Raw genomic sequence first — 27,391 nt, forward strand, 5'->3', positions numbered from 1 at the left:
GCCTGACTGGACATGGTGAACTCTTCATGCCCTGACCAGCACTGGCCAGTGTCCTCACTGTTATAAAGGAGTGTACTGTTCCCTGAACCAGAGTGAACTCTGATGCCCTGGGCTGGCAGGGTCTGCTTGTGGCGAGACCAGGGAGGCCTGTGAGGAGAGTTACCATGTCTGACCCCACAGAGGCCCAGGGCTCTGGGGTAGACTAGCATTCCTCTACGGAACCGTTTTCTTGTGGATCCATCTTGCCTTCTGGATGTCTGAGGTCATCTGAGTGTCGGGCTGACCTATAAGCATGTCAGCTTCTGTTTACTAAGAGGATATGGGCAGCTCTTATCTCAAGGGTTTCCCACAGTCGTTTGGATGTAAGCCTTCAGGACTGTGAGTCCTGAGCCTGTCTGTCCTGGCTTCTGTGTCTCGGCAAGGGTGAGCCCTGAGGGCTTGTCCTGCCCATGTTCTGTCACTCTGACTAGCAGCAATGGAGGTCACAGGTGGTCATCCTGATGCTCAGTGGGGTCCTGTGTAACAGGCAGCAGGCATCCATAGCTCTGACCCCCTGTCCCTCTCCCTGCAGCTTCCACCTCCCTCCCTCTTGGTCGGCCTCTTGCAGGGCTCTGTCCACCTCTCCTCTCCCTAGCCGAGTGTGTGTCAGCATCTCTGCATCTCTCTGCATCAATCCTGGAGCGGCCTCCATCTCTGCAGATGTCTCTGTGACTATTTCCAGAACCCTCCATCACTCCTCCTCTGGCTTCCTCTCACCCCAAGGCTCCCTCCTGTGCTTCCTATCCCCCCGCCATGGCCTCATCCTCTTCCCTCTCCTGGGTTCCGAAGACCTTGCTTTGTCCTTGACCACCACAGCTGTAGCCCTAGGAACTAAGTCTCTGCATCCTCATCGCTGGGTTCCCGGGCCAGGCACAGACTCTGGTGTCTTGTGTGTTGCTGTGTGATGGCTATTGAAGGTGTCTGACCCTCCTTTGAACTCTGTCTTTCCTCTCTCCCTTCCACCATGTCCCTTACTGCCTGAAACACTGGGATCTCCTCTCTGCACCTCTAAGCTATCTCTCCAGCATCTACAGAGGCTAATATGGGTCCTTGACTTTGGGTCTTCGGCTGGTTCTGTTTTTAGGAACAGCTCTTGCCTCCTGACAAGATGTGCTCATTTAACTAGTAAATCTCTCTCCAAGGCTTCTGCATGGGTCTCACCGTTTCCACCCTGCCCCTCCTTTCCAAATTCACCCTTTCCTCAATGGTATCAGACGCTCCCTAGTTCTACCCTCCTTCATCTTCTCTGCCCATTCCCAAACTGGATTCTGGCACTGCAACCTCATCCACCAAATGATAATCTCCCCCAAATCACCAGCTCCTCTCTGAACCCTCACATCTCTCGACTTTTTCTTGGCCATGCCCCCACCTGGGTGCCACCCAATCTTTTCCATAGCCACACCCGATCCCGCAGCCGGACGCCTCTCCACTTAGCCACGCCCCACAGCATTCCCATTGCCGGAAACCACCCTGTCCCACCTTGTTGCCACTGTGGCGCAGAGGATCTGCGGACCTGTGCCACCTACCTGCTGGGTACCGTTCGTTGACTGGCCAGCTGTCCACCTGTAGGGTGGCATTGCCACCGCTTCGAGTAAATCGCACCACATGGTATTTGCCGTCACTCACGATGGCGTTGGGCTCATCAATGGTAATGTCGTCCGTGCCCACGTTAAAAATCACCCCAACAGTGCCCTGGTCCTGGGGGATGGGGAGATGGAGGTCAGTAACGAGGAGGGGGCAACTACCTGTTCTTGTAAAACTCTACCTGAGGTTCCTAAAGTCCTCTCTCAACAGCCTTTCATGGGTTTTAGAAAGCACCTCCTCAGGTCTCAACTACCCCAGGCAGTGGGCAGCTTTGCCCTCTAGCAAATGCAGGCAGTAGAGTACCCTGGAGGCTTATCAGTTGGGAACCACCACCGAGGACTGCAGAACGAGCATGCAGTCCTTTCTACTGATCACCTCTGCCGCTTGCTCTCAGGATCATCCAGAATATTCAGAAATGTTTACTGGGCACCTATGCCATTCAAGGGCCCCTGGAGTCCACGTGGATGACAAGGAGGTCGAGGCCTCCCTAAGGCATCACAACAGGAGGGTTCACAGCCACAGAGGCCAGGCTGACCCCCCAGACCCCAGTCTGGTACCATCCCCAGGTCTGTACAGCTTCCCAAGCCTGACCTCTGACCTCTGCAACCACAGACTTGTGGGTAACCCAGACTCTGGAAGGGGTGGAGGACAAGGGAAGAGAAGAGAGCTGTAGAGCTATGCCAGCTTTATTAAAGGAGAATCTTGGGGTGTTGAGATGGAATTGGGGGTTTGAGGGAGCAGGCAGAAGACAGATAAAGACTAGCCAGCAGAGAGGATGCGGAGTGTGCAATCTTAGGAACCAGGCCCACGGGTTCAGCAACCCCAAAGAGGCCACCTGGCTCCAACCCACAAATGCTTTGGCCAACGGTGCTGAAGTGAGAGGAGGAGTTTTGCTGAGACCCCCAAAACACACAAGTAGTGTCACATTTTACCCAGGAAGAAACTAAGGTTGGCCTTAAGTACTGTCTGAGTCTCAGCTCACAAGAGGGGACCCAGCATTTGAATCCCAACTGACCCACCTTCAGAACCTGCCGTTGCTCTGGTCCCTTGCCCACTAGTCTGGGAGACACTCAGAGCTGAGGGGCGGAGCATGAGAGATGCTAAGGCTGACCTGCCTTCGGGACCAGGGTGTCTCACCAAGCCAGTGAAGGGCCACTGAGCCCAAAGCTAAGCCTCTGTTCCATCCCCTCTACCTCCCAGCAGCCATCATGAGCACAGCAAGAGTCAGCCCGACCCTCTTCCTACACAGGGCAGACACAAGGCTCCTTTGGGCCCCTGGATCACTCTCCGGGGCCTGGTCCAGTATACGAACACTGAAAGACTCCCAGTCCAGCCTGAGTAAGAAAACCCTTTGGTTGTTAACTACATCTAAAGGTAGCTGAATGCTTGGGGCTGTTGGGGGCACGGGGCGTCGGGGAGGCTCAGACAGGTGAGGGGTGGGTTGAGGGGCAGGACAGAGTCGAAGACCAGGGTATGCAGCTATGGTCCCCATGGCTATCTCTCTCCCACTTGTGGGGTCCAGTTCTCCCCATCCCAAGATCCATAACAAGCCATACACACCTGTACGCACACACATGTGCACACACACACACTGTCATCCACCTCCACGGAGGTAAAGCAAGGAAACTGAGGCGGCCTTGCCGAACAGTCTTGGCAGGCCCCACCCATGTACCCACCCACAGACTGACAACATCCCCAGGGAGACGCGATCATCATCTGCTCCCCACACAGGCAAGGGAACAGCCAAGCCTCCCGGTTACTATTGTTAGTAATGATACCACCCAGAATAGTATCAGCCCCTTGGATGTCTCCGAGGGTTTCTCCCCCTCACGAGGCTCCGCCCGGGCAGTGACAATGGTCAAGGGCGCTGGCAGCCTGGGAGCCGGACTGGCAGAGGACTGGCTGGGGGAGCTGGGAGGCAGGACACCTGGGTTTCCTAGGAGGCAGCCAAGCTTGGAGCTGTGCACTCTGGGGGAGAGGCAGCTCCCCAGAGCTGCTCCCGATGTGAAGTCAGTTGTCACTTCTGTTAAAGTCATTAATTCCTAATTCCCCAATTACCTCATTAGGCGGCGGTGGGGAGAACGCGGCCGCTCCTACAGCAAATAATTATGGGAGTCAAAATTAATTTGGCAAAGTGGAGCGACGCTTTATTAGAAACGTCAAATTGCGTTTCTCTTATTTTGCCGCCGCCTCCCTGCTCTCCGAGAGCTGCTAACGACGCTGTGGTAGGAGCTGATGTGTCACCCGGGGAGGAGGGCGTTAGGGGGCTGCCCCGAGGGGCTTTGAGCCCATCTGGTACCCGACTCCCCCTCAGTGCCAGCCTCTCTTGGGACCTCCACGCCTCTCAGCATCCTCCCCACCCTCTGCAGCACCTAGGCCTAGCTCGCTCCCTCCCTCCCAGCCCTGCACCGGGGGAGGCCTGAGGGAAGGAAGAAGGACGTCTCTCCTCACAGACTTCCTTCCTGCCCTGGGAGGAAGCATCACCCTGTAACCCTGCAAGCCCAGATGCGCACACACTGCCCAGGTGTGTGGTCACAGGTGACCAGGATGCCGAATACCCCCTAAGTGCAGGGAGCACATTACACGTGCGATCTCATCAAGCCTCTGCCCTCGCAGTGTGCCGCATTCCTGGGGAAACTGAGGCTCAGAGAGCTGCAGTGACGCGCATAGACTCAGAGCAAAGAAAGGGGAAGTGCTGGGGTTCAAACTCACGCCGTCAGCTCCGAAGCCACACAGGCCCCCACAGGATGGAAAGGGGGGCTGGCTCAAAAAGACAGACCCAAGGGAAATGGTGACACTCTATCACACAGACAGGCAACTGAAGCCACAGCAAACTCCAGTCCCTGAAGCAACGTAAATGCATGGCCACGTTCTGCCAGTTCCACCTGGGTCACCTCGACTCACAGCCATCTCTGCCACAGATGCCACACACCAGCATCCCCTGTTGTCCACAGAGCACCATCTCTCTCCGCAGGCTGCCGCACAGAACTTGAGGGCTCTTCCCTGGCCCCCTCTCACACCCAAGGCTCCCTCCTGCCCTTTCCCTCCTGGGGACCTGCCTGTCCCTTGTCACTGCCAGCCATGCTCTGCCGACCGGGTGCCTTCACAGGTCTTCTCCCTGCACAACTCTGAAGGAGGGAGACCTCTCTGAAGAGCCGTGTGGGAGGGGCCAGGACCCCATCCTCACTCAGACAGGAAGCCCAGAACTTGTTCAAGCCTCCTCCTCTGCCCCCCTCCCCTTCTCAGGTCTTCCCTCCTCAAAACCCAGGGCTCCCCGCACGGATCCTCCCAACTGGCGCACAGACCTGCCAGCCTGCTCAACCGTCACAGCTCAGGGCTCTGGCCGGGGCCAGCATGTGGGACGCAAACAGAACAGGGAGGGAGAAAGGAGCCTGGGATAGAGATGGAAGCTGAAGTCGGTGTCTGGGGCTTAAGACCCTGGAGGAGGAAGGGGTGGAGGAGAGGCTAAGTCAGAAACGAAATCTGACAAGGCCAAACAAAGGTCACAGGGAGGGTGTAAGGCAGGTCAGAGGTCACAGGGAAGGGTGTAAGGCAGGTCAGAGGTCACAGGGAAGGGTGTAAGGCAGGTCAGAGGTCACAGGGAAGGGTGTAAGGCAGGTCCAGAGGTCACAGGGAAGGGTATGAGTCAGGGCCAGAGGTCATAGAAAAGGGTGTGAAGTAGGGTCAGAGGTCACAGGGAAGGATGTGGGGCAGGGCCAGAGGTCACAGGGAAGGGTGTGGGTGGGGTCAGAGGTCACAGGGGAGGGTGTGGGGTGGGGTCAGAGGTCACAGGGAAGGGTGTGGGTGAGGTCAGAGGTCACAGGGAAGGGTGTGGATGGGGTCAGAGGTCACAGGGGAGGGTGTGGGGTGGACAAAGAGTAAGGAGAGAAGGGATAAACTGCCTATAGACTAATGGGATGTGGGGCTCAACCAAGAGATCAGTGAGGAAGGAGCCTGAGCAGAATCTGTGGGAAAGACCTGGTCAAGGGTCTCCTGGGAATGCAAAGGTCATGGAAACGGGGTCACAGGTACAGTAAAGGCAGGGGCGGGATTCCAAGTCCAAACAAAGAGGCACAGATGACTGCTGTTGGGCAAGGAGGTGTGAGGGAGAAGACAGGGACAGGTCAGGGTTCAGTGAACAGAAGCAGCCCAGAGACACCCTAAAGGTGAGGACATTTCTGAAGACCACAGTAGTAGGTGTCTAGAAAGCTCACAGACACCTTGGATGACTGGAAGACACAGCTGCTCTGCACATCAAATGGGTGACTCTCGAGTGACCAGGAGGGGACCGAATCTCAAAAAATGAGGGAACGGGGCCTTGAGTGTCCCCCACGAGGGGCAGAGCTGAGGTGACATCCACAGCAGTGAGGACTAAGGAGATGTGGGGTCAGGATGGCAGGGTTAGGGCTGGGCCCAGGTCCTTACAATGTGCAGCTGCAGGTAGTCCCCGAGGCCGGAGGCGCTGTCCACTCGAACCAGCACAGCGCTCCGCTGGTGGGTGCTGAAGCCCACAGCCAGGCGGTCCATCCTCGTGCTGGGCCGGTCATTGGGGGGCCATGTGTAGGTGATGAGCGCTCCCCCCTTCCCAAAGATGTATGTGGTCCCAGCTGTAGAGAGAAGGAAACGGAGAAGAAATGTCAATGGGTTCTTGTGGCTGGATGGGGCCAGAGCCTGAGGACACCAGGGTTAGGGCACGAGGAGGCTTCCGCTATGGAGCCCACAGAAGGCACCACGCCTGTAATTCCAGATGCCCAGGTGAGAGCCTGTGCACATGCATGCACACAGACAGGGGTCGCTGCCTCTCCAAGAATCCTAGCTGTAATCATGGCAGTACAGGTAACACAGAGGGTGTGGCCAGGGAGAAGCTGCCGCTAAAAGCCCCAGGCAGCAAGAACGCCCCGTGTAGACCGGACCTGGGGCCTGCTTTTGACCAGCTCAACTTCTCCCAAGTGCTTCTTTGGGACCAGAGCCAAGCAGCAAGGAGGCAAGAGGGAGCCTCAAGTGATGGCGGGAAGATGAGCAGGGCTGTGGGCAGCTGTGAGTCATAGCTCCTCTCTGGCTCCTTGCCAGTGCCAGCCCCTGAGTCCTCTCCTGGGCCCCTGGGAATCTTTCTGGTTTGTCCAGGGATCCTTGTTTCCACCCTCAGGCAAGGGTACCTGGGTGCCAAAGCCCAGAGGCCTGGAATCCTGCCCAGAAAGGAGGAGGCAAACCTGGGGGGGGGGGTTGACAGCCAGAGGAGGAAGGAGGCAGAGAGACAGATGGACAGAGAAGGACAGAGGGATGTAGGTGAGAGAAGCAGGAGAGTAGGAGCCTGAGATGTAGGCTCCCTCTCCCAACCCTCCCCCACCCCACCCTCTCTCTTCTTCTCCCTCTCCTCTTCGCCATCCGGCTGCCGGGGGCGGGTGTGAGGTCCCTAACGATCTCAGCCCCAAAATAAACCCCATTAGTCGCCATGTTCCCTCCTGCGGCTGACTGAGCTCCCTGGGGGTGGAGGTGGGAGTGGGAGGGGGGCTGGTCACCCAGTTTCCGGGAAGGGAGCCTTGTCTGGGAGGCCTGGAGAACTAGACTCTTGGACCTGCAGGACGGGAAGAGGAGAGACTCATCTCGCATTCTTTAGGACATAAACAGAGCAGATGAGATTCATAAAATGCTTGATTAAATCATTAGCTACTAACGACTCCTCTCAAGGCACTTCTTGGGGTGGGGAAAGGGGTTCAAGGGAAGACTTAGCCAGTGAGAAAGAGATGCAGATGAGGCCTGAGGGCAGAAGCCTGGAGCAGCCCAGTAGAGAACACAGAGGTGGAGAGCTCTGGTCTTGGGGAAGCAGGGACGTAGGGTCTCTCACTCAGTAGGCCCCTTGTAGTCCGGGCAGTCAGGTGGAAGGAGGGATCCGTCCTAGGGAACTCTAGGTCCCCATAGGAAAGGGGACTTCTGAGTGCCTAGTGAGGGTGCTTACCGAGTGCGGAAGGCTATGAATGGAAGGGATGCAGCCCGGGTATCAGAGGTAATGAGACTAGAGCTGGAGAAAGGACCAGTCTCCTGTTGGTCCCCAGAACACCTACCTTGTCTTCTACCTCCCAGACAGAAGACAAAATGGGAAGGGACCCCAGGGACAGGGCAGACAGGGAAAAACCACAGTGTCTAAAATGGTCATCTTTTTGCACACTGTAGTTTGGAAAGCACCTGAGCAGACAGAGGGAAACCAGCTCTGCCCCTGCAGGCATAGGCGCCCCCCCTACCTCAGGCCCTAGAGGCACAGGGGGCAAGGTTGAGCCTTCGGGTTGAGTTCCAAGTTTAGAGTAGAGAGCCAGTTCCAGTGAGGGGTATACAGCGAACATCACCTCTATACTCAGTGCAGGTTACCTGCCTGTCTAGAAAGGCTGGTCCTGGAGGCCAGAGCCAAGCAGCTACGCCTCAGCCAGTACAGTCTCTCGGTTCCCAGCACTGCAGCACTCCAGAAAATTGGCTGTTTCCATGACAACCATAATACCCAGGGTCCTCCCTCTACCCTCCACTCACAAGCTGCACGGAGAATTTGCGGGGTAGGGTTGGGGGAGCAGAGATGCTGACCTTTCTCTACACACCCCCTGACCCCTGGGCTCCAGGGTCTCCCAGGGAGAGGAGGATTTCATTGGGCTTCTTGGTTCTCTCACACCAGGGAAAAAACACCAGACTCACACATTTGCGTGGAGTCTGCCCCCAAACCCGCCGGGTCCTTCCTGCCGGGTCCTTCCTTTCCTGCTGGATGTCACACAGCTCATCACCATGGACAGCGCCGTGCCTGAGCCCAGAGCACCGGAACACCAGCTAGCCAGGTGCCGGGTTAGACCTGGAAGCCGGTGTGGTCTGAGATGCACGCCCACAAGCCAAGTCCCAGGCCTTACAAGCACACACAGCTCCAAGTGACGCACACCTGGACCCCACACCCACGCGCGGGCGGCGACGCACCCAACTGCACACAAAGCCCCAGCCCGGAGAGGCAGACCCCACCGCAGGAGTCGCGGCAGCCGGGGAAACATGGCGGTAAACGCACAAAGACAGGCCTCCGCGGGTGGCCAAGGGCAGGGGCCGGCGAGGTGCGGATGGGCGCCTGCGCCCCAGCCCTCCCACTCCCCAGTCCCGGCCTCCCCCAGGATTTATGATCCAGCTGTTCTCACACTGCAGACAGTTTACTGTGCTGGGCGGACCTGTTAAAGCCGAAGGGCGTTTATTATACTGTAGGGGGAACCAGGTTGGAGAGACACTTCTTGGGCAGAAGAGAGAAAGGATGAATGGTTTATTGGGCTGGGGCTGCAGTAATTACCCCGGGGAGACATTTCTCTCCCCAGCACCACGGATTCCGCACGGGCGGGGACAGGGGGCTTGGCTTAAGGAGGAGGTCGGGTGCAGAAGGCGGGGCTGCTGTCAAGTCCCGCCCCTCCGGCCACGCTCGGGAGGCGCTTCCCGCAGCTCAGCCAAGCAAGCAAACTGGCCCTGGCCCTGGCCCTGGCCGGGACTCCTCCAAGAAAGCACGGCAGCCTTAGTGCCCAGGACAACACTCCAGGTCTATAACTCTTGACAGCATCCAGAAAGGACCTGAGAAGCAAAAGGGCCTTAAGCAAGCTCCAGTGCTGCCCGAGGCTGGTGTAGACCGGCTGTTCTCTTCCACTGCTGGGAAACAGGGAGCTGACTGTGCACAGCATGCTGACCAGTCCCACCTCACCGAGGCCCATGGCAAGAGAGCTTCTAATCAGACATAATAGGTCACAGGCTCTAGATTGGCACCTTCTGTCCACATCCAACACAGTTTCCTCAATGCCTCCTAGACCCAGAAATTCACAAAGCCACAAAATACTAGAAATGATCATATCGTCAACAACACACACACACACACACACACACACACACACACACACACCTCTACATTCTAGAGAGAAAACAACCAACCATTAACAATGGTTAGGGAACCCAGACTCATGGCAGTTATTCCATGTAAAATAAAAACCACCCATTCAGTCATGCTCCAGGGCTAAAAGTACATGTGCAGCCGCTCTGTCTGCCAGTGCTCCAGTAGGTATCAGAAGCTATAACAAAAGCCTTCTGGGAGATCTAGAATGATCAGGGGATCCTGCACAACCCAGGAAAAGCCTGTATCTTAGATGCTTTCTGTCACCAACAAATCTTCCCAGGAGGACCACTACAGCCAGGGTGTGGAGATTCTGCACAGGCCCCTGAACTCAACTCCCTCCTGATCTACATACCTCCTCAACTCTTAACTTCATTCCTGGCCATAACACTGCTCAGTCAGTTCCAAGTTGACATACCCATCCATACTAACATACATGGTAGTCCCCTTTATGCCGAAAGCTACTGACTCAGAAATAAGCTGGGGTTGGATCTTCCTTTACTGGCTCCTGGGGGAACTGGGAAGGAACTGAAGATCATCAAGAACTCAGAAACCAGGACTGGGACAAAGAGGTCCACAGCCAGAAAGGTGTCATGTCCTCCATCCATTAGGTCCCAGGTGTGCTGGTCACCGCATGCATACCCCACAGTGACATCAGGTGCAGAAGTGTCAATGGTGTTTGGCAGGTGGGTTGGCAGGTTATGTAACGGGAGTGGTTGGGGGATGGGAGGGAAGTGGGAACGTACTCAGGAGGGAGGAAGGGCAAGGAGAGACTCGTGGAGAAGCAGAGAAGCAAGTGTCCATGAAGAGAGATGTCCTCACACTAGAGAACCTTGGAGCAGGAGGCAACCTGGCTAGCCTCCAGCCCAGAGAGAAGTCCCAAGGGAAGCTAGCTCTCTCATCTCCCCCATAGTTAAGGTGAGCAGAGATGGGGTCAGTCATGACAGATTGCTTCTTCTTCTTTTAGCTTTCCTTAGCCCCTTCCTTCCTCCCTGAAGCCTTGACAATCTCTTCACTACCTCCATCAGTGCCCCATCTCATCCTCCACTGCTGCCCCCATCTCATCCTCCACTGCCTTCTATCCCAACGAGATACCCCCAAGGCGATGCTCATGCCAATACAGCACAGGTCTGTCAGGTCCCCGTTATCTTGACCTGTGCCCCTGTAGCATTGGGGGCTGTGACGAGCACCTTCTGGGAGATCTAGAACTGTAGAAGGATAAAGCATCCTGCTTTCCTCTTCCCTCCCTCGGCCTGGCTTCTGCTCCTAGCCAGCTCCTGGGCCCTCCTCCCCACCTGCCCATCACCCCCCAGCCAGCACTTCTCTCTTTCATGTCTACTCTTCACCAGACAGGGCACCCCTCCATCACACCTGGCCCCCCTTCCTAACTCTCTCTTTATGCCTCACAGCATTGCCTAGAATAACCACGTTCTGTGTGAGAGTCTTTGGAAGCAGCCCTGACTGGGCCTGAGAGCTGGGAGAAGACAGTGAGGAGGACAGGGGCGAATGAAGAGGCCTAGAGAGGTCCTGAGGAGGCAGAGTTGAGATCAGGATGGTGCGGGGTGAGGATGTGGGAGAAGAGAAACCGGGGAGTACTGCATGGGGCGGGGATGGCAGTTGAGACACCATAGAGAGGGACTATGAAGGGACACAGGCACAGTCTGAAGAGGCTGCTCCTGAGGAACGGATGGAACAAAGTAGTGGCATATGGGGGGGGGGTGCTGAAAGACCGGATATGACATGGGACACAGAGATCAGGAATCTTCTTGCAGGCACAGAACAATTGTGGGAAAACAGACAGTGTAGAAATGGGAGGCATGGATGGGACAGGACGACAATGTGGGCTTAGAAGATGATGGAGGGACAAAAATGGAGCTGACCGTGACAGGTGATGGACAGTCAGCGAGGAGGATGAGGGACTGAGAATGGGAGCGGATGGGTTGGAAGTACGGAGACGGGAGGAGGCTGTGAGGGGTTGTGAGTCCGGAGCAGGTGTGACAGGAGCATGGAGGGCCAGGGTGCCCAGGTGACAGAGGCGGAGATGAAGTGTCCAGAAGTGGAAGTCATTAGGCTTGGGAAGTGGGAAGGGAGTCCGGGATGAACGGTGGTGAGGTGTGGGGATGGGGGCTGACAGGCACAGTGTGGGAAGAAGAGAGGACAGAGATGGAGGTGATGGGGCTTAGCTGAAGGACAAGGTGCAGAGAGAGGGGAGCAGGGAAGTGATGGATAAACTAGAATGGGAAGTGATGGGTCTCTGGGGTGGAATGTGAAGGGGGGCTGGAAAGCAATGGGGGCTGCTGTACAATGAAACGTGGGGGACGTGGCAGGAAATGGGGCGCCCAGCATAAGTGCTGTGGGGTGCAATAATGTAAAGTGACAGGCTCACAGAGTCTGAGGGACAGGTGACAGGTACAGAACTGGGAAGAGATGGCCTACTGAGAATCCTGGGACAGGTCTCTGATATGAAGGAATGAAGGTCTGAGACTAGATGGGGAAGTGTGGAGATGAGCAGTGATGAGAGCCAGAGAGGAAGGTGATGGGGTCTGTTTAGGAAGGAAGGGCTTGGAGACAGGAGGGTATGAGGGGCTGGGGTGGCAGGGAGAATGAGTGCGGGGTTGCAGAGGTGAGAGCACAGAGGGACTGAGCTCCAGAGGTGACATGCTGAGGGTCACAAACAGAAGCAGAGCAAGGATAAGGACTAAGGGTGGGAGGCGGTAAAGAGGGGTCCGGATGATGGGGCGTTAGGCTGAGGGAATCGTTTGAGAAGTGGTGGAAGGCAGTAATGGATGGGAAAAGGGAAGGTTGCCAGGCAGGCCGAGGTGGAAGGAAGGAGGTAACAGACCAGCCATGGGGAGGTGAGGGTGAGGCAGAGGTGGAGGTAAGACAGACATGAACAGAGCAGGATGGAGGTGATGGGGAAGAGAGATTCAGGGAGGATGCACGGAAAGGATGAAAGGACAGACAGGCGATGAGGCTCTGGGAGAGGAAGAGGCTAACAAAGCATAAGAGGAGGAGAGACAGGTGAGGCTAGGAAGCGCCGGGGAAGACAGGGATGAGGGTGAGCAGGAGGCATGGAGATGGAGGTGAGGGTGGGGCTGGCACGATGGGAGCTGGAGATGGGAGGTGAAGGGGCTCCACCGCAAAGCCCAGCTCCGCGAGCGCACAGTCGGGGTGCGGCCCTCGGGGCTCCCGGGGCCTGGGCGGTGCACCCGAGACCCCCCGAGCCAGCCCTCTGGCGTCTGGGCGCCACTTACCGTGCCCGCTGCGGGTGAGGAAGGGCATGCGGTTGATGGCGATGGGCACGGTGCCGTGCTTGCTGTGGAAGTGGTGGACGTGGTGGGTGGTGCTGAGGCTGGACGAGACCCGGGCCCCCTCGGTCGCCCCCAGCAGCAGCAGCAGCCCCAGCAGAAGCGGCAGCAACGGCGGCGGCGGTGGCGGCGGCGGCAGGGGCCCGGCCAGGGCGGGGGGGCGGCGCGGGCACCCCCCCTGCCCGCTTCCCCCGGGGGGCATCTCGGCCCGGGGGCGGCCACCTCACAGCCCCATGGCCGGGGGCGGGGACGCGGGGCTGCGCGGCCCCGCGAAGCCCCCCTCCGGCTGCTAGCTCCGGGAGGGGGGTAGGGGTGAAGCGAAGGAAAAACCAGAGCCGGAGCCTCAGTCCCGAGCCAAGCAAATCAACTGGATCCCGCCGGGGAATTCGGGGTGCGCGCAGCGGGAAGGCCAAGGTCCGGGGCGCCTGGGTCCATCGCGGGCGGCTAGGGGTCCCCCCTCAGGCTGGGGCCGGGCCGGCGGCGCAGAGGACCGTCAGCGGCCAGCGGGTGGGGGCATGGTGCTGGGGAGGGGACGGTAGGGAAATCCTGCAGAAAAACCCAGCGGGGCGGGAGATGGGGTGCGCAGAAGGAACCGAGGCCCGGCTCCCCAGAAAGCAAGAGCACCGCGGAACCGACCCGGCGCCGCTGCCGCCCAACGGAGGCCAGGGAAGGAAGGAGGGAGCGGCCGGGGGAGGGGGGGCGGGAGGAGGGGGAGGGAAGCAGATCCGGGTGATGGGGGGGGGTGAGGGGAGAGGAGAGGAGGGGAGAGGAGAAGAGGGGAGCGGGGCCAAGCAGAGGAAAGGCGCGAGCCTGCGAGATTCCGGCGGAGAGATGGAGGCAGCGGAGTGTTGCTGCAGAGGCTGAGAGGGCTGGAAGGGAGAGGGAGGGAGGGACAGAGGGAGGGAGGGAGGGACAGAGGGAAGGAAGGGAGGGGAGGGGAAGCGCAGGAGGAGGGGGGGCAGGGCGTAGGGACCCGAGCGGCTCCCGATCTGCGGGCGGCGCTGGGCAGCTCCGCGGCGAGGCACCTGGCTAGCCCGCTCGGCGCTCGCCTCTCCTATGCACGCGCCCCACCCCTCCCCCGCGATCGGGAGCGCGCTTTCCACCATCACCATCACCACCACCGCCACCCCCCTCCTGGAGAAGGGGCCCTGCTGAATAATTGAACAGGACTGAGGCTTGCAAGAGAAGCAGCTCTCTTCCTCCTCCCCTCCCCTCCCCTCCCCCATCTGGACGAGCCCCAAAAGTGCTTGCTGGTCCAGCACGCAGAGATGTGGCCACAGCCCTCTTCAGCACCCCTTGGAACACATGTGCACGCTGGGTTGTGGACAGACTCGGTTATAAAAAAAACACCACGCGTCCCTATAGGCACCAGTGTGCCGGGAGACACACAGCTCAGACACATATATGCATGTGTGTGATCAGATACTGGCATACCAAATGCTTACAGAGGCATAATGTGGACACACACATACATGTTTGGTTATGGGCAATGAATGGTCAACATACACTCCCAACCCCCTTGAAACTCAGCCTCTAAGACAGTCATCCATACTCCTAGAAACAACCTATCCAAAGCCCCAAAGGCACTGGATAGTCACACACACACACACACACACACACACACACACACACACACACCTGCCTGCCAAGGTGTTTGCCTACCTTTACAGGCCCTCCTGCTTTCCTCCAACCCTCCGTCCTCCCCACTCCTCCTCCCCTAGTCTCAGTCCCTAGCTCCCCAGGGTTCTCCAGGACAGTTAGTTGCCCAGAAGGACAAAACCTTGTGTGTCCATTTACATCCAGCTGAAGAAGCCATTTCTCTTAGGGGGCATCCTTACACCCTCACACTGGGATCTGCTCTCCAAACTTGGGGGTGGAAGCATTTGTCATGGCCCCAGAGATCCGTGCAGATAAAATCCCTTCCTCTCGTTTGGATGCAGCCTTCGCACTCACATCATCCTGCTTGGACAAGGGAGAGGGTGCAGTGCAGGAGGCAGAGGAGGAAAAGCGGAGGATGCACAGGGGACCCTGAACAAGTGGGACAGATGAGCAGAAAGAAAAGGTGAAGCGGGGGGGGACCGTGGATCCTAGTTATTGATTCCAGATTCCATTTTGATGCAAAATTGTCATGGTGATCCCTGAGCTCATGGGTGCAGTCAAGACCCAGTACAAGCCAGGTTGGGGTCTAATGTCTAGAAATCCAGCACTAGCTGATGTAGAAAATCTGCCACAAGCTGGAGTCTAGCCTGGGGTACGAGTTGAGACTGTTTCTGAGACAGACAGGAAGGGAGGGAGGAAGGGAGGGATGGAGAGAGGAAGGAAGGAAGGAAGGAAGGAAGGAAGGAAGGAAGGAAGGAAGGAAGGAGGAGAAGAAAGAAAGAAAGAGAGAGAGAGGGAGAGAGAGAGAGAGAAAGAAAGAAAGAAAAAAAGAAAGAAAGAAAGAAAGAAAGAAAGAAAGAAAGAAAGAAAGAAAGGAAGGAAGCAAGGAAGCAAGCTCAGGACAGCACCTCTGCTGCTGCAGCCACTCCCCCAGCTTGCTGGTTGGGGGGAGGGTATCCACACACCACACCCTTCAAACGTGGAGAACAGTCCTGGGGGACCCAAGAGGAGGCTCAAGTGGTGTGTAGCCCCCCAAGGGAGGAGAGACAGTAGGGTGGGGTTCCACGAGGTCTGGTCCATCTGCCCACTCTCTCCCATCCTTGGGCCCCTGACTCTGGAGTACAGACTGACAAGGCTCCAAGCAGGCAGAAAATTTATGGCCCCAGAGGGAGAGAGGGAGGAGCTGGTGGTGGGAGAGGAGAGGAAGGGAGACCGCCTAGAGGCCAATCAATATTGGTGAGTGGGAACTGGAGAGTGCTGGAGAGTGCTGGGGGGGTGTGGGGGAGACACAGACACCGAGGGTAAGAGCGAACAGAGATGGAGGTGTGCAAGAGATCAATAGAGGCCGACGAGATGAGGGGAGATGGAGAAGCAGCCATGGTGAGAGACTAACAGCCTCTGGGAAGGGCTGTCCTCAGACAGCAGGAGCCAGGGCTTTGGTGTACGCATTTCCCTCCTCTTTCCTCCCATCCGAGAGTCCCGAAGAGTCCCGTCCCCATTCCTCTCCTTGCTTCTCCAACTGATCTTTTTCCTGCTGGTCTGCCCGAGTTGACTCTTGAGAGCTCCCACAAAACCCTCATGATACAGATGGAGGAACTGAGGCAAAAGGCAGGAAGAGGCTGTGCTGAAGGTCAGGCCTCTCTTCCTCCTAGCCTCCCTCCATCCAGACAGCTCGGAACATCCTCAGAGGACCAGTTCTGCCATGCCACCGTACCCCTCCCCCCCCCTCTTCACACACAGTAAATCCCGTTACTCATTTCTGTGTGGTAGTGTGCACCTGCACAGGGCTCCAAGAAGGACAGACATGGAGTGGGCACGAAAACCCAGGAGAGGAGAGGCCCCGGGAGAGAAGGGAACATGGCTGGCACCCCGCCCAGTTTCTCACGCTGCCCTTGCAGTAGGGGAGACCTCGGAGCAGCTCCAGGTAGCCCTGGCTCCTTCAGAACAGCGCTGAGCCCTTTGGGGGCTCCAGGCTTCACCCACCTTTTCTTTAGCTCCACAGTTTTGCTCAGGCTATGCCACCAGATACACAGATGGGTGCCGGGAACGATGACACTTCCCAGAGTAAGGCTGGGCCCCCAGCTCTGGTGTCCTGTTTTTCTACCAGCCTAAAACTTAGAGAACTTTCTCCTCCCACCTCTGCCCAAAGGTGGAGCAAGTCTCTAGGCATACACACACACCCCTCCAGTTCTAGGCCCCTTCCTGAAGCACAATAGTGAACATGAACAGCTGTACTTAGGCCAGATGCCCTATATCCTGACCAACATGGGTATCACCGCCAACCCCAGAATCCCATGTGTAGCAGGAGTAACCATCATAGTCAAGAGACCCCTGGTTCCAGCAGAGCTCGACCACTGACCCCTGTGGCTGGAGGCTTGGCGAAGGACCAAATGAAAGGGCTTTGCAGGTGGCACCAAACTGTCTGTGCCAACTGAAGCCAAGTAGAACATACAGCAGGGCTGAGGTGGTCCTGAGCTGGCTGGGAGGTTTAGGGAGGCACATAGGACAGCAGGTCAGATGAAAGTCCTGGGGGACAGAGCTGGACAGCTGGCCACACCTGAGAACCAGGAAACGCGGGGAAGAAGGGCTGGACATCTTATCAAAGAAAAAGCCAACAGCCATCCAAGAGCCTCATCCCCTGGAATGACTCAGGGCTCCCATCAGATGATGCAGATCCAGATGAATGGCAAGGAGCTGGAACCAGAGCCGGAGCCAGAGCCGGAGCCGGAGCCAGGCAGGAGGTCTCACCTAGGCCTGCTGTAACTACCTCCAGGCATCTCCAGGCCCCAGGTGGCTCACTTCCACTTTGAAAAGCAGGGAAGCTTTATCCTCCTGTGTGTGTGTGTGTGTGTGTGTGTGTGTGTGTGTGTGTGTGTGTGTGTCTGGGCGTGTGTCTTTTCTGATGTCACTTTGCTTATCTACCTGCCCCATCCCCAGTCATCAGAAAGGTCAAAGCCTCCGCACCCCTGCCACACCCCCATGTCTGACCCAGCTGCCCTCCCTCTGCTGAGCTGTAGCCAGCTGATGGCCACCAACCACTGGGGACTAGAAAAACGCTGCCAAAGCTTCTCTCTCTGGGGAGGGGCCTCAACAATATGCAAGCCAGCAAGGGAGGACACTAGGGACTGACCTTGTAGCTCAAAGGGACAACCCGCAGCTGGGATTCTTGAGTTAGGGAGAGAAAGCGGGAACAGCAGGGCCTTTGTCTAGGGAAATCAGATGTCCTGCCATCCCAGAACCAGGACAGGCCACCTGCCAATAGATGGCTCCAGAGACGCCAGCTAGGGGAGCAACCACCAGCCCCTGTAGTCTCGGTGGTGGTAGAACAGGAGGAAGCAAAATCCCTCTTCCCCTGCAGGCAGTTCCTGGGGCTGGGGCGGGGAGGGGACACTCACGGTCATTGCAGACAGGGCCTCCGTAGGAAGTCATGGTACAGTCACAGGTGAAACCATCCCACTGCTGCAGACACACGCCCTGGTTGGCACAAGATTCCTCGGTGCAGGTGGTGCTGGGGCCTGGAAAGAGCAAGGAGGAGAAGCGCCCTGGCATCAGCCACATCCCCCAGGCAGAGGCTCTGCCCCTGGTCCATCAAACCAGAAGGGCCGGATACTGACGCGGTGCTGGGGTGGGATGGGAACAGGACGTTCAAAGACTGTCAGGTTTGGGAGCAGGGATCAGGGTGGGAGCCACCAGGGAGAGCGTGTGCCTTGTCCTTTGCCTGTCCTCCTTGTCCCAGAGTTCTTGGGGCAGGCTTCTGAAAGTCCTGAGAAGCCACACCTAACCATTCAGCCACACTCACCATCACAGCCCCTCTCCACCTGCCCGATCCGGTGCAGGGCGTCAGCAATGAGGTCTGGGAGGCGCCCGTTGAGGTCCACAGAGGCCAGGCAGCCCTGAAAGCCATCCCGAGAGGCCACCAGCTTGGGCAGGTTGCTGAACATGTTCTTGCTCAGGCCACCGATGTACAACTCCCCTGCAAAGGGAGTGCGGTCAGCACCCGGTCCTCCTGGTCCTCACTCCCCTCCCAGGATGCCACATCCCACCACTGGGTCCTCCCAGACATCTGAAAGCCTCGCTCTGGTATCCCTAGCAGATACCCCCCCCAACACCACCCTTCCTCTTCCCTTCCCTTTGCCATCTGTCCGCTCCCCTCCCTCAGAAGTCCCGTTGCCTGCGGTAGTGGGGTGGGGGGGGGCAGCTTGAGGGACCCACTCCATGCTTTCTCCCACACGTTTGGTTCCAGTTCCGGTCTGTAATCAGGGCCTTTCATGGATGTGCAGCCCCACATCCCTTCCGCCCCCACTCCCCTACTTCCCCAAAACTGTTTCCCAAAACAGGCCTCTCTCCACTCAGCATCCTTCTCTCCTCCAAAGTCCTCCTGACAAGTGGGGCTCTGGGAAGAAGCCTTCCTCGGAGATGCCTAATTTCCCGCATGGACTCTAGTTCTCCTACAAGGGAGGTCCTGACCAACATCTAGTAGAGCTTTGGCAGCCCTGGGCATCTTATCTGAAGACTAGTCCCTGGGTCGGCTGCCACTTCCGATTCTCTGTACCACATCGCCCTCTCCTGGGAGCAAGGAGAATTCACAGCACTGTCCTGCAAGCTAGTGGGGTCTGGGGACTCTGGGGGTGAATTCCCTGGTCTCTGGAGAACTTCCTCAAGTTTTGACAGGCTCAAGTTACATGGACACACATGGGGCCCTGCAGACCTAGGGGGTGCTGTAGGCATGTGCAAGGAGGCAGCATGAATCCCAGCTGGCTCTGGAACCGTCCAGGCCTCACGTCTCCTGTTCCATTGCCCAGCCATCTCCTCCCCCTTCTCCTCCTCTTCCTTTCAGCCACCTACTCTGGGGGCTGGCTGACAATGACTGCCGTAGAGTCATTGGAGAAGACGGGATCTGGTGGGAAACAGTCTGCCCAGTTCTGTCTGTGTAACTTCACAGAACCCAGCGAGACCCAGGTGAGAAATGTCGGCCAGACACAGTGGAGAATGGGAAAGAGGGTTGGGGGAGAGGAAGGAGAAGCAGCCTTGACCCCTTGAAGTGGGGGGGGGGTTCTTTCTGGAGAAGGGAAGCTGGGCTAGGGCTGGCCTTCTCCAGAGGCTCCAGCCCCACCTTTGAGATCCAGATTTCGGGCACCATTGGAATGCTGCGTGACAGTCCGGGAGTCGATCTTCAGCGTGTGCACGTTGCCCGGGTCCCTGGACACCACCACATTGTGCCACTGGTTGTCATTGACCGGTTTGTCTGAGTTCCCCTTCATCAAGGACGGGCCATTCCCCAGGTCAAACACGTAGTGGATGTACCTGCCCCACAGTAGGGAGGAGACACTCGATCAGGTGAGGACCGCTGAGATGCCAAGGAAGAATGAGCTACGGTGGGTGGGGCAGGGGAGCTAGGGGCCTGGGAAGGAGGGGTGGAGGAAGAGATCCCATGGGAAGGAACCAAAGCAATGGCAGGAGAAGACGGTGACGTGAAGTCTTGTCCCAGCTCCCTGACGAGTGCAGAGAGGTCACAGAAGTACTTGCTCTTGGGACCCCAGAGGACCAGACAGAGGGGGAGTTTGGGTGATACAGTAGGAGTCGCCCGGAAGCAGAGTCTGAGCTGCTTGGGGGTGCAATCTTCCAGGGCAAGAGAAGGACTGGGCCTCCTTCTGCAAAGGGGAGCCAATGGGCAGAGAAGGGGTGTAGCTGGGAACCCTGGCAAGGAAGCAGCCGAGGAGCCAGCAGCCTGGAAGCAGGGGTCAGCTTCTCCATCCTGGCTGAGGAGGAACCCTCCTGACTGATGGCTAGGGATGTGAATCTTGACCTGAGGTCTGGGTGCCTTGAACATTCCCGAAGGCCAGGGGAGCTGTATCTGGGCCAGGAAGGGGACATCACCACAATGCCCAGCCCCTCACCCCTTGACCAGCTCGATGACAATGAAGTCATTGCCGTTGCCTGAGTTGAACAGCAGAAGCCCGTCGGGGGCCGTGGTCTTGAACTGGAAGAAGAGGTGCATGGAGGCATAGGCTTGGAGCGTAGCCAAAGCCAGGTAGCTGCTACGACTCTTGAAGGTGACAGGATCGGCCACAATGGCACGAAGACCAAAACGAGCATTAAGCTCACAATAGGTGATGTCCCCGTCTTTACACTGGTCCATGTAGGGCTGACCGTTGAACACGAGCCCGCTCAGGTGCCCGATGAAGTTGGAGGGCACCACCGAGATGAACCGCCGCTCTGTCATGATGCCCGTCTCAATGTTGTGGAACTCCAGCCGAGTGTGGGCTCCTGCCATCTGTCCTGCTCAGGACAGAAGACCAATGTGAGGGAGAGGAACTCAGTACACAGACACGGGGTCGCCTCTGGGCTGGGGCCTTGTGTCCCCAGAAACACCACCTCCTCCTGTGACACAGAGCCACAGCAAGTGGCATCAGTAGATGTCCTGGGCCAGTGCTAACAACCCTCCACTCTGGGAGGAGCTGCAGGAGTCAGTGGAGGGCCCTGGGGTCCAGACCCATAGTCACGACTTCCCCGGGAGAAGTAACAACCCAGGCAGAGGTGAAAACCCAGGCACGGGTCACCAGAAACAAGCCCAGCACCCTGGGTCCCGGCCACCTACCCTCCACGGTCACGTTGTCCACGGACAGCTGCAGGCTCTTGCCACGCCGGACCACCCTCACCGTGTGCCACTCATTGTCATTGAGTTTGTGCCCCGCAAAGAGAGTCTCGGGGCCTTTACCTGCAGCACCAAGGGGGGAGTGAGCACCGCGCCCGCACACGGCCGCAGACATCTCCGGTCACCACCCCCGGCACAGGGAGCCCACCTGCACATGTGCACGCTCAACTTCTAGCACACGTCGGTGTGTACGCCCCTTGCCTCACACCGGTAGTGCATGCAGGTGAGTCTTTCACACCTGGGGTCACGAACCCAATTCGTCCAGTCCTACTGCTTGGCGTGACGGCAGAGGATGCCAGTTGTATAGAATGGGACATGAACGTTGGCCCTGAACACAGACACACCTTCCCCTCGTCTCCTGAGGACCTGTAATGCGTGACTCTCGCAGCTGAATTCTCAGACCTAACACTCAAAACAGGACACACCCCAAAGGAAGGGCACCCACAGCTTCACCCTCCACATGCACAACCCAGCTCGGACCCGCCGTCACTTTCTTGTACATGCCTGTTTAACTCTACACCCTGGGACTGCTGCACAGCACTCAAAGAGCCTGCTCTGTTTCCTGGAAACTGTGGCCATTTCTTGACAGTGGCGCTGTCACATCTGTCCCACGTTGCTGGGCTTTGTAGCACCTCTGAACCACCCCTGCGTCCCGAGCGCTCAGTCTGCCTGGGGCTCAGGGTGCTGGCCTTAAAAGGCCTCAGGTATGTGCATACACTGTGCCACAACCACGTTAAAGCGGGGCACTGAACAAACACACAAACTCTCTACTTGTGCCTCCCATGCCCACACACTCCTTTAGGTGATCTGACTGCAAGGTGCACTTTGTAGAAACTCCCCGAGACTGAGCACCTAGCCCAGGGGCAGAGAGACCTGGAGCTATCTACATCAGCTCTCCTTCTGATTCCCCACCCACCGCCCTCACTGCCAACTCTGGGGTTTGACAGGAACTCTGCAGACTCAGGCAATAAAGGCTAGACTTTGAGGCTCTGGGCATGCCCCGCCCCTTGCCCAAATCGTCTTTCTCGTGTGCCTTGCCTGCCCCCTTGTGGTCACTGAAGGATATGCAACATTATGTCTCCAGGCTTTGTGTTTTTGCAGCAGGGGCCACCTAGCTCCAGGTTTCTGCCTGCTGTTGCTGCTGCTGCTACTGCTGACTGGAGACAAGGTGTCCTGCCCTCCTTTTCCCGGAACCCATAAGCATCCTCACCAACTACTTCTCCCTGGTTCTGCATCATCTTACTCATCCTGCCCTCCACAATTTCCCTTCCCAACTCCATGCCTGCTCCCCTCCCCACACACCTGGCCTCACAACCCAGAACTGAAACTCTCTCTCCCCGCTCCCTCCATCCCTTTCTCCCTAAACCCCAATGTCCAGCCTCCCAGAGCCCTCGGGTCTCTGCAGAAGAAGAGGGAAGCCACTTACTAGGTGCGCAGCCGATGCGCAGGCAGTCTGGGGGGGCCGTGGGGTGGGCAGAGGGGGAGGGAGAAAAAAAGGCAAAACAAGGTTTTTTGATTTTTTTTTTTTTACATCCTTCACAGGGAGGGGTATCTGCAGGCAGGGGTTCCCTCCAGGGCCACTTTCTGGGGACCACGCGTGCCCAGGTGCCCTTTTCCCTTCCTCAGTAGGACCCTTGTCCTTCCTGCCCCCAAGAGGGTTTCAACCCTCCCCAAAGCCAAGAGGCAGGGCAGTCAGGTGGTGGGAAGAGGGCTTGTGTTCCCCTTTTTGAGGGGCCCAGGCCTCTCATGTCTGAGGGAGATAGGCACCTCGGGAATCCCAGCCGTACAGGGGATCGCCAGGGGATGAGGGCTTGGCCGACCCCACATCTACCCAATCCCTAGGAGGGAGATGGGCAGGGAAGGCCAGGGTCCCTGCATCCCCTACTCTGGGATGACACCCTGCTAAGAGCTCAGGTGTGACACAGTCACTCCTCAAGCTCTGAGCTCAAAAGAGGGGTCTGCCCCAGGGTCCCCTTCCTAAGGCCATATACCTCCCAAAGCCCCAGAGGCTGGCACCACCCCTACAGGAACCTTCCTTCTATCCATCTCTGCCTTGGGGGCACCAGGCTACCACTCGGTCAAAGAACACCCTGAAGAACTAGTGCTTTGTCAGTGTTCCTAAGGAGGAGCCAAGGCATCAGATAGGGACACCAAGATCTGCAAGATCAGTGACTTCTAGGCCCAATGAAAGTCACTGACAAGCAAAGGCCCTCAATCCTGCCCTGGGCCTGGCATTGCTGTCCCCCAGTTTCAAGTCTGGAAGGGTCTCTCATGGTTAGAAAACCCAGACTTACACAGAGCCAACATCCCAGGCCCCCAAGAACCTCCGATCAACCCTTTGGTTGGTGGGAGTTAGCAAACCCTTTCAAGGGGACAGAGCCCTGGGTCATTTGAAGTTCTAGTGTGCCCTTAGGATGCCATAGCACTTCATAAGCCCAAAGCCTGGCCAGGCTGGAGTGACGGCACTGCCTGGAGCTCCGAGGCAGGGGAGCTGGGTCCTCACCTCAGTCCTCCACAAACTCCCTGTGTGACTTCAGGCAGATCTCCCTGAGCCTGGGCTTCTCTTCCTCGGTACTGGGAGGCTAGGGCACGTTGAGGGTGTACCCTGGTGTGGCCCTGGTCCTTTGGGGGACAGTCTTCAACCCTAGTTAAGAGTGACGCCCTGGCCTCCTGTGGGTTCTCCATGAACAAGTTCTGCCCAGGTGCCCGATGGCCCAGGATGCAGCTGGCATCCCTTGGGCCGGGGAAGGTTCCTGCAGTGGTGGTAACCAGATACCTCCTGTGGCCCTGAGGTCATGAGCCCCTCAGGCAGTACAGCTGAGCTCCACACGTTGTCAACCACAGTAGAGTGGGAGGAGCCGCGGGGACCCTGAGCCACAGCCTGGGCACCAAGGGAACAGTAGAAGACCAAAGGACAGACAGGAGAGGAAGTGAAGGGTCACAGTGAGGGGAAGGAGGCTGAGTGAGGGTAGAGAGGAAAGAGGAGGAACCAGGAACAGAGGGAAGGAAGCTGGTCAGGATGAGCGGGGAAGGGTGCCAGGCCCTGGAGTCAGGTCCCAGGGGCTCTCTCCGAGCCAGCAGAGTCTTCACCAATGAAGGGTCCAAAAAAGAAAAAAGGGGCTGGAAGGGCAGGTCGGTCTCCTACAAGGGAACAGCCCAAGGGAAGCGCTTGACTTTCCCATCCCAAGGAGAGGCTATTCCAGGGGTGTCAGGGTGTCCGTCTGTCCAGAGAAGAGGTGACAATTCCAGCCTACCCTGCAGTGACTCCCCCTCAGAAGCCCCTTTGAAGATGGGTATCCAGGGGGTCCAGGACCCTGCCGAAGGAAAGCAGGGAGAGCGGGCTGGAGAGAGAAAGCGGCTCTTCCATACACATTGCCCAAAATGCTGTTCCGAGAGTGATAACCAGTAGCTCGCTAGTCAGCAGCCAGCGCCTCAAGAGCAGGAAATGGATGGGCACACCGATGCCAGACATCAAGATCGGGGTGATGGTGTGAACATGAGATGGGATGGGGTGGGGTGGGAAGCAAACAGCCCACATGGAGAGGGATGAAAGGAACCAGCATGGTTCCCTGGCTTGCTCTAACTCACTTCTGGGGAGGTGGGGTGAAGACAGCCAGCCCCCAACTCCACACAAGGAACCTCAAACACACCCAGCCACTTCTCTCAAGTGGCACGGCACAGAGAGGTCCCACTCGGCTCTGCTGTCACCTTCACCCAGGCTCCCAGCCTGCAGACATAATCACTGCCAGCCCCTGGTGGGGGCGGAGGGGGGGCAGTGGGTTCTTCCAGGGCTCTGGGATGTCACGTGTATTCCTGCTGACTTCAAGCATGACCAGAGGGTCCATGTCAGAGCTGGGCATCTCCGGACACCCCAGCTTCTGAAGAGAGAGCAGGGAATGCACGTGGGCAGGGGCTGAAGGAGCAGGGCCCTTGCAGCCTAGACTGCCCTTCGTGGAGATTTCATGGGTGCTTCCTAGAGACAGACCAGACCCAGGGCAGGCAGCAAGGAGCAGACCACACTGCAACAGGGCGAAGAATCCAGGGACACTAGCATTCCTAGGGACGGAGACCAGTTCCCCCGCTTGGAGACTGTGGCTTGCTCAGAGGCATGTCCTGTGGCCGAACTGCTGGGGGAGGCAATCTCCAGTCCTCCGGGTCCTCTGTCTAGAAGGAGGCATCCGAGGCTTTCTGGCCCTCTCTAAGTAACAGGCTCCCCGTCTCCAGAGGACATCCCAGAAGGCCCCTTCTACCAGGGCATCTCTGGTACCTCTGCTCCTTCTTCAGGACCACCTCTGAGTGTCCTTGCCTGGAGTCTGCTGAACTGTGTGGCTACCTCTGAACCTCTGGCTTCCCTCCTTACGGGCTCAGATCACAAATCAGATACCAAACCTCTTAGCAGTGAGCCCAGCCCAGAACTACGGCCTCTGTGCTACTGCCTATCTGGAGCCCAGCATGCCCTGGGTGGCTCACAGGAGGAGGAATAAAGAATTCGGGGCTGGACTGGACTGGTGACACTGTGTGGGAGCAAGCCCCTGCACCTGGCTCCATCTTGGGTCCCTCTCCCATGGCTGAGGTGCCACACTGGAGTGTATCTGGAGGTCAGACTGAGGTCAGCCTCAGGTGTTCATTCCTCGGAAGCCGTCTACCTTGATTTTTGAGACAGTCTCTCACTGTGGTCTGGGGCTTACCAGTTAGACTAGGCTAGCTGGCCAGTAAGTCCCAGAACCCTCCCTGACTCTACTTCCCCGGCTGGAATTACAAATGCAGGCTGGAGACTGAATGCTGGCCCTTATGCTTGCAAGGCAAATGTTTCACCAGCTGAGCTGATTCCTTGGGCACTTGGGCGAAGATTCTTAGCCCTACTTTAAAAAGGAAAAGAGCAGGCTTGGAGAGGGGAATTAACTTACCCAGTGATGGGAGAGTCCAGGTTAGACCCTGGGTCTTCTGGCCCCAAGCCCTGAGCCCTTCATCTCAGCTCCAGGCTGGGCAGCTGGACAGAGACCTCTGCGTCTCTGGTGTCTACACAGAGGTAACAAACCTCTTGGTCCTTAGCAGTGAGCCCAGCCCAGAACTACGGCTGCTGCCTGCCTGGAGCCCAGCATGCCCTGGGTGGTTCACAGGATGAGAAATTCGGGGCTGGACTGGACTGTGTGGAATCAAGCCCCTGCACCTGGCTCCACCTTGGGTCCCTCTCCCAGGCTGAGGTGCCACACTGGAGTGTGCTTGGTGCTTACACACCTCTGTGCCCTCCCTCATTCCAGAGGAACCTGTAGACAGATGTGTCTGCCCCAAGTGTTTGGTCTCAGCTTTGTCATGACCTATGCTAGAGATTAGCTCTCAGCACCCATGTCTCTGTAGCTGGGGATAGGGTGGAGCCAGAGGGGTAGGGCTCAGGCTATTGGCTGTCATCAGTCCGGGACATTCAAACTAGAAGTCTCTGGATCTTGTTCTGACTTCTGAGATTCATGAGACACAGACAGAAAGGCAGGCCTGTAGGAAGGAGGTAAAATCCCAAGGGTTAGGTTCCAAGGGCCACCGTGATAAGATATCCTGGCCAAGGATGCCATCTCTCACCTAAAGAAATTCCCGCTTCTTCCCAGGGAATTGAGAACAGTCCAAAGAAGCCAGAGCATGTGTCTTCTCTCTGAGGATCAAAGGCTCCAGGCTTCCCCTGCTTGGCCACACCAAACAGAGCAGAGCCAAACACTCAGCCATGTGAGTCGACATGCATGCCATCAGGCCAGGTAGACAGAGAAAAGCAGAATGGCACAGGGGACACTGGACAGGACCTTCCTCCTAGGACACGGCCCAGGGATATAGCCGGGGGAGGGGACTGTCATCTGCCCTCCACTCAATGAGCTGCGACTGGAGCAGAGCTGTAGGTACCGCCTCACATCCGCGTGAGGCCCTGGTCACCCGCACAGCCTCCTCCCAGCCCAGCTCCTGCCTCTCAGCCTATCCTTGACCGAAGAGTACAAAGGCCAGGTGAGCAGTGACACTCAACACAGGCGTCTAAACGAGGCTCCCAAAGCCCACGATCTAGCCTAGAAATGCTCCAGAGATCAAGGTAGGGATGAGAATCCGGGTGCACATCTAAAAGCTCAAAGCTCTGGTGTTCTGGAGAGCCCACCTTCTCCCTATGACCAGAACTCACGGTGCTCTGTTTAGCTTCTGGGCCTTGAAGGCTTCTACAGGGCAGGTCCTTGGGTGTGGAGCTTTCATAGTATGCACTGGCCAGCTGGGCCAGCAGCCTGAACACTGTAGAGCCTCTCCGATCAGGGTGCCCTGCACTGCACCCCGTGAAGCGGCCTCCTGGCTCTG

At 57.5% G+C, this 27,391-nt stretch overlaps 1 protein-coding gene across 28 annotated transcripts in view; it reads right to left on the reverse strand.

Annotated features, from left to right (window-relative positions):
• The window catches only part of Nrxn2 (neurexin 2), a 119,976-nt gene that overhangs the window by 21,989 nt on the left and 70,596 nt on the right, over positions 1–27,391 (reverse strand). For 13 of the 28 annotated variants that reach the window (XM_028853775.2, XM_028853768.2, XM_028853767.2 and 10 more), the window contains 8 exons: positions 22,497–22,523; positions 21,014–21,142; positions 20,313–20,694; positions 19,529–19,719; positions 18,215–18,388; positions 17,811–17,930; positions 6,049–6,230; positions 1,566–1,737 (listed from right to left, as the gene is read on the reverse strand). In XM_028853775.2, coding sequence (XP_028709608.1) covers positions 1,566–1,737; positions 6,049–6,230; positions 17,811–17,930; positions 18,215–18,388; positions 19,529–19,719; positions 20,313–20,694; positions 21,014–21,142; positions 22,497–22,523 — 1,377 coding nt within the window. Of the gene's footprint in view, positions 1–1,565; positions 1,738–6,048; positions 6,231–12,762; positions 13,700–17,810; positions 17,931–18,214; positions 18,389–19,528; positions 19,720–20,312; positions 20,695–21,013; positions 21,143–22,496; positions 22,524–27,391 lie in introns of those variants that run through there. The other 15 variants (XM_028853779.2, XM_028853778.2, XM_028853766.2 and 12 more) reach the window with 4 other exon arrangements.

Source organism: Peromyscus leucopus, chromosome 1 (genome assembly GCF_004664715.2).
Source record: "Peromyscus leucopus breed LL Stock chromosome 1, UCI_PerLeu_2.1, whole genome shotgun sequence".
Taxonomy (NCBI): Eukaryota; Metazoa; Chordata; class Mammalia; order Rodentia; family Cricetidae; genus Peromyscus; species Peromyscus leucopus.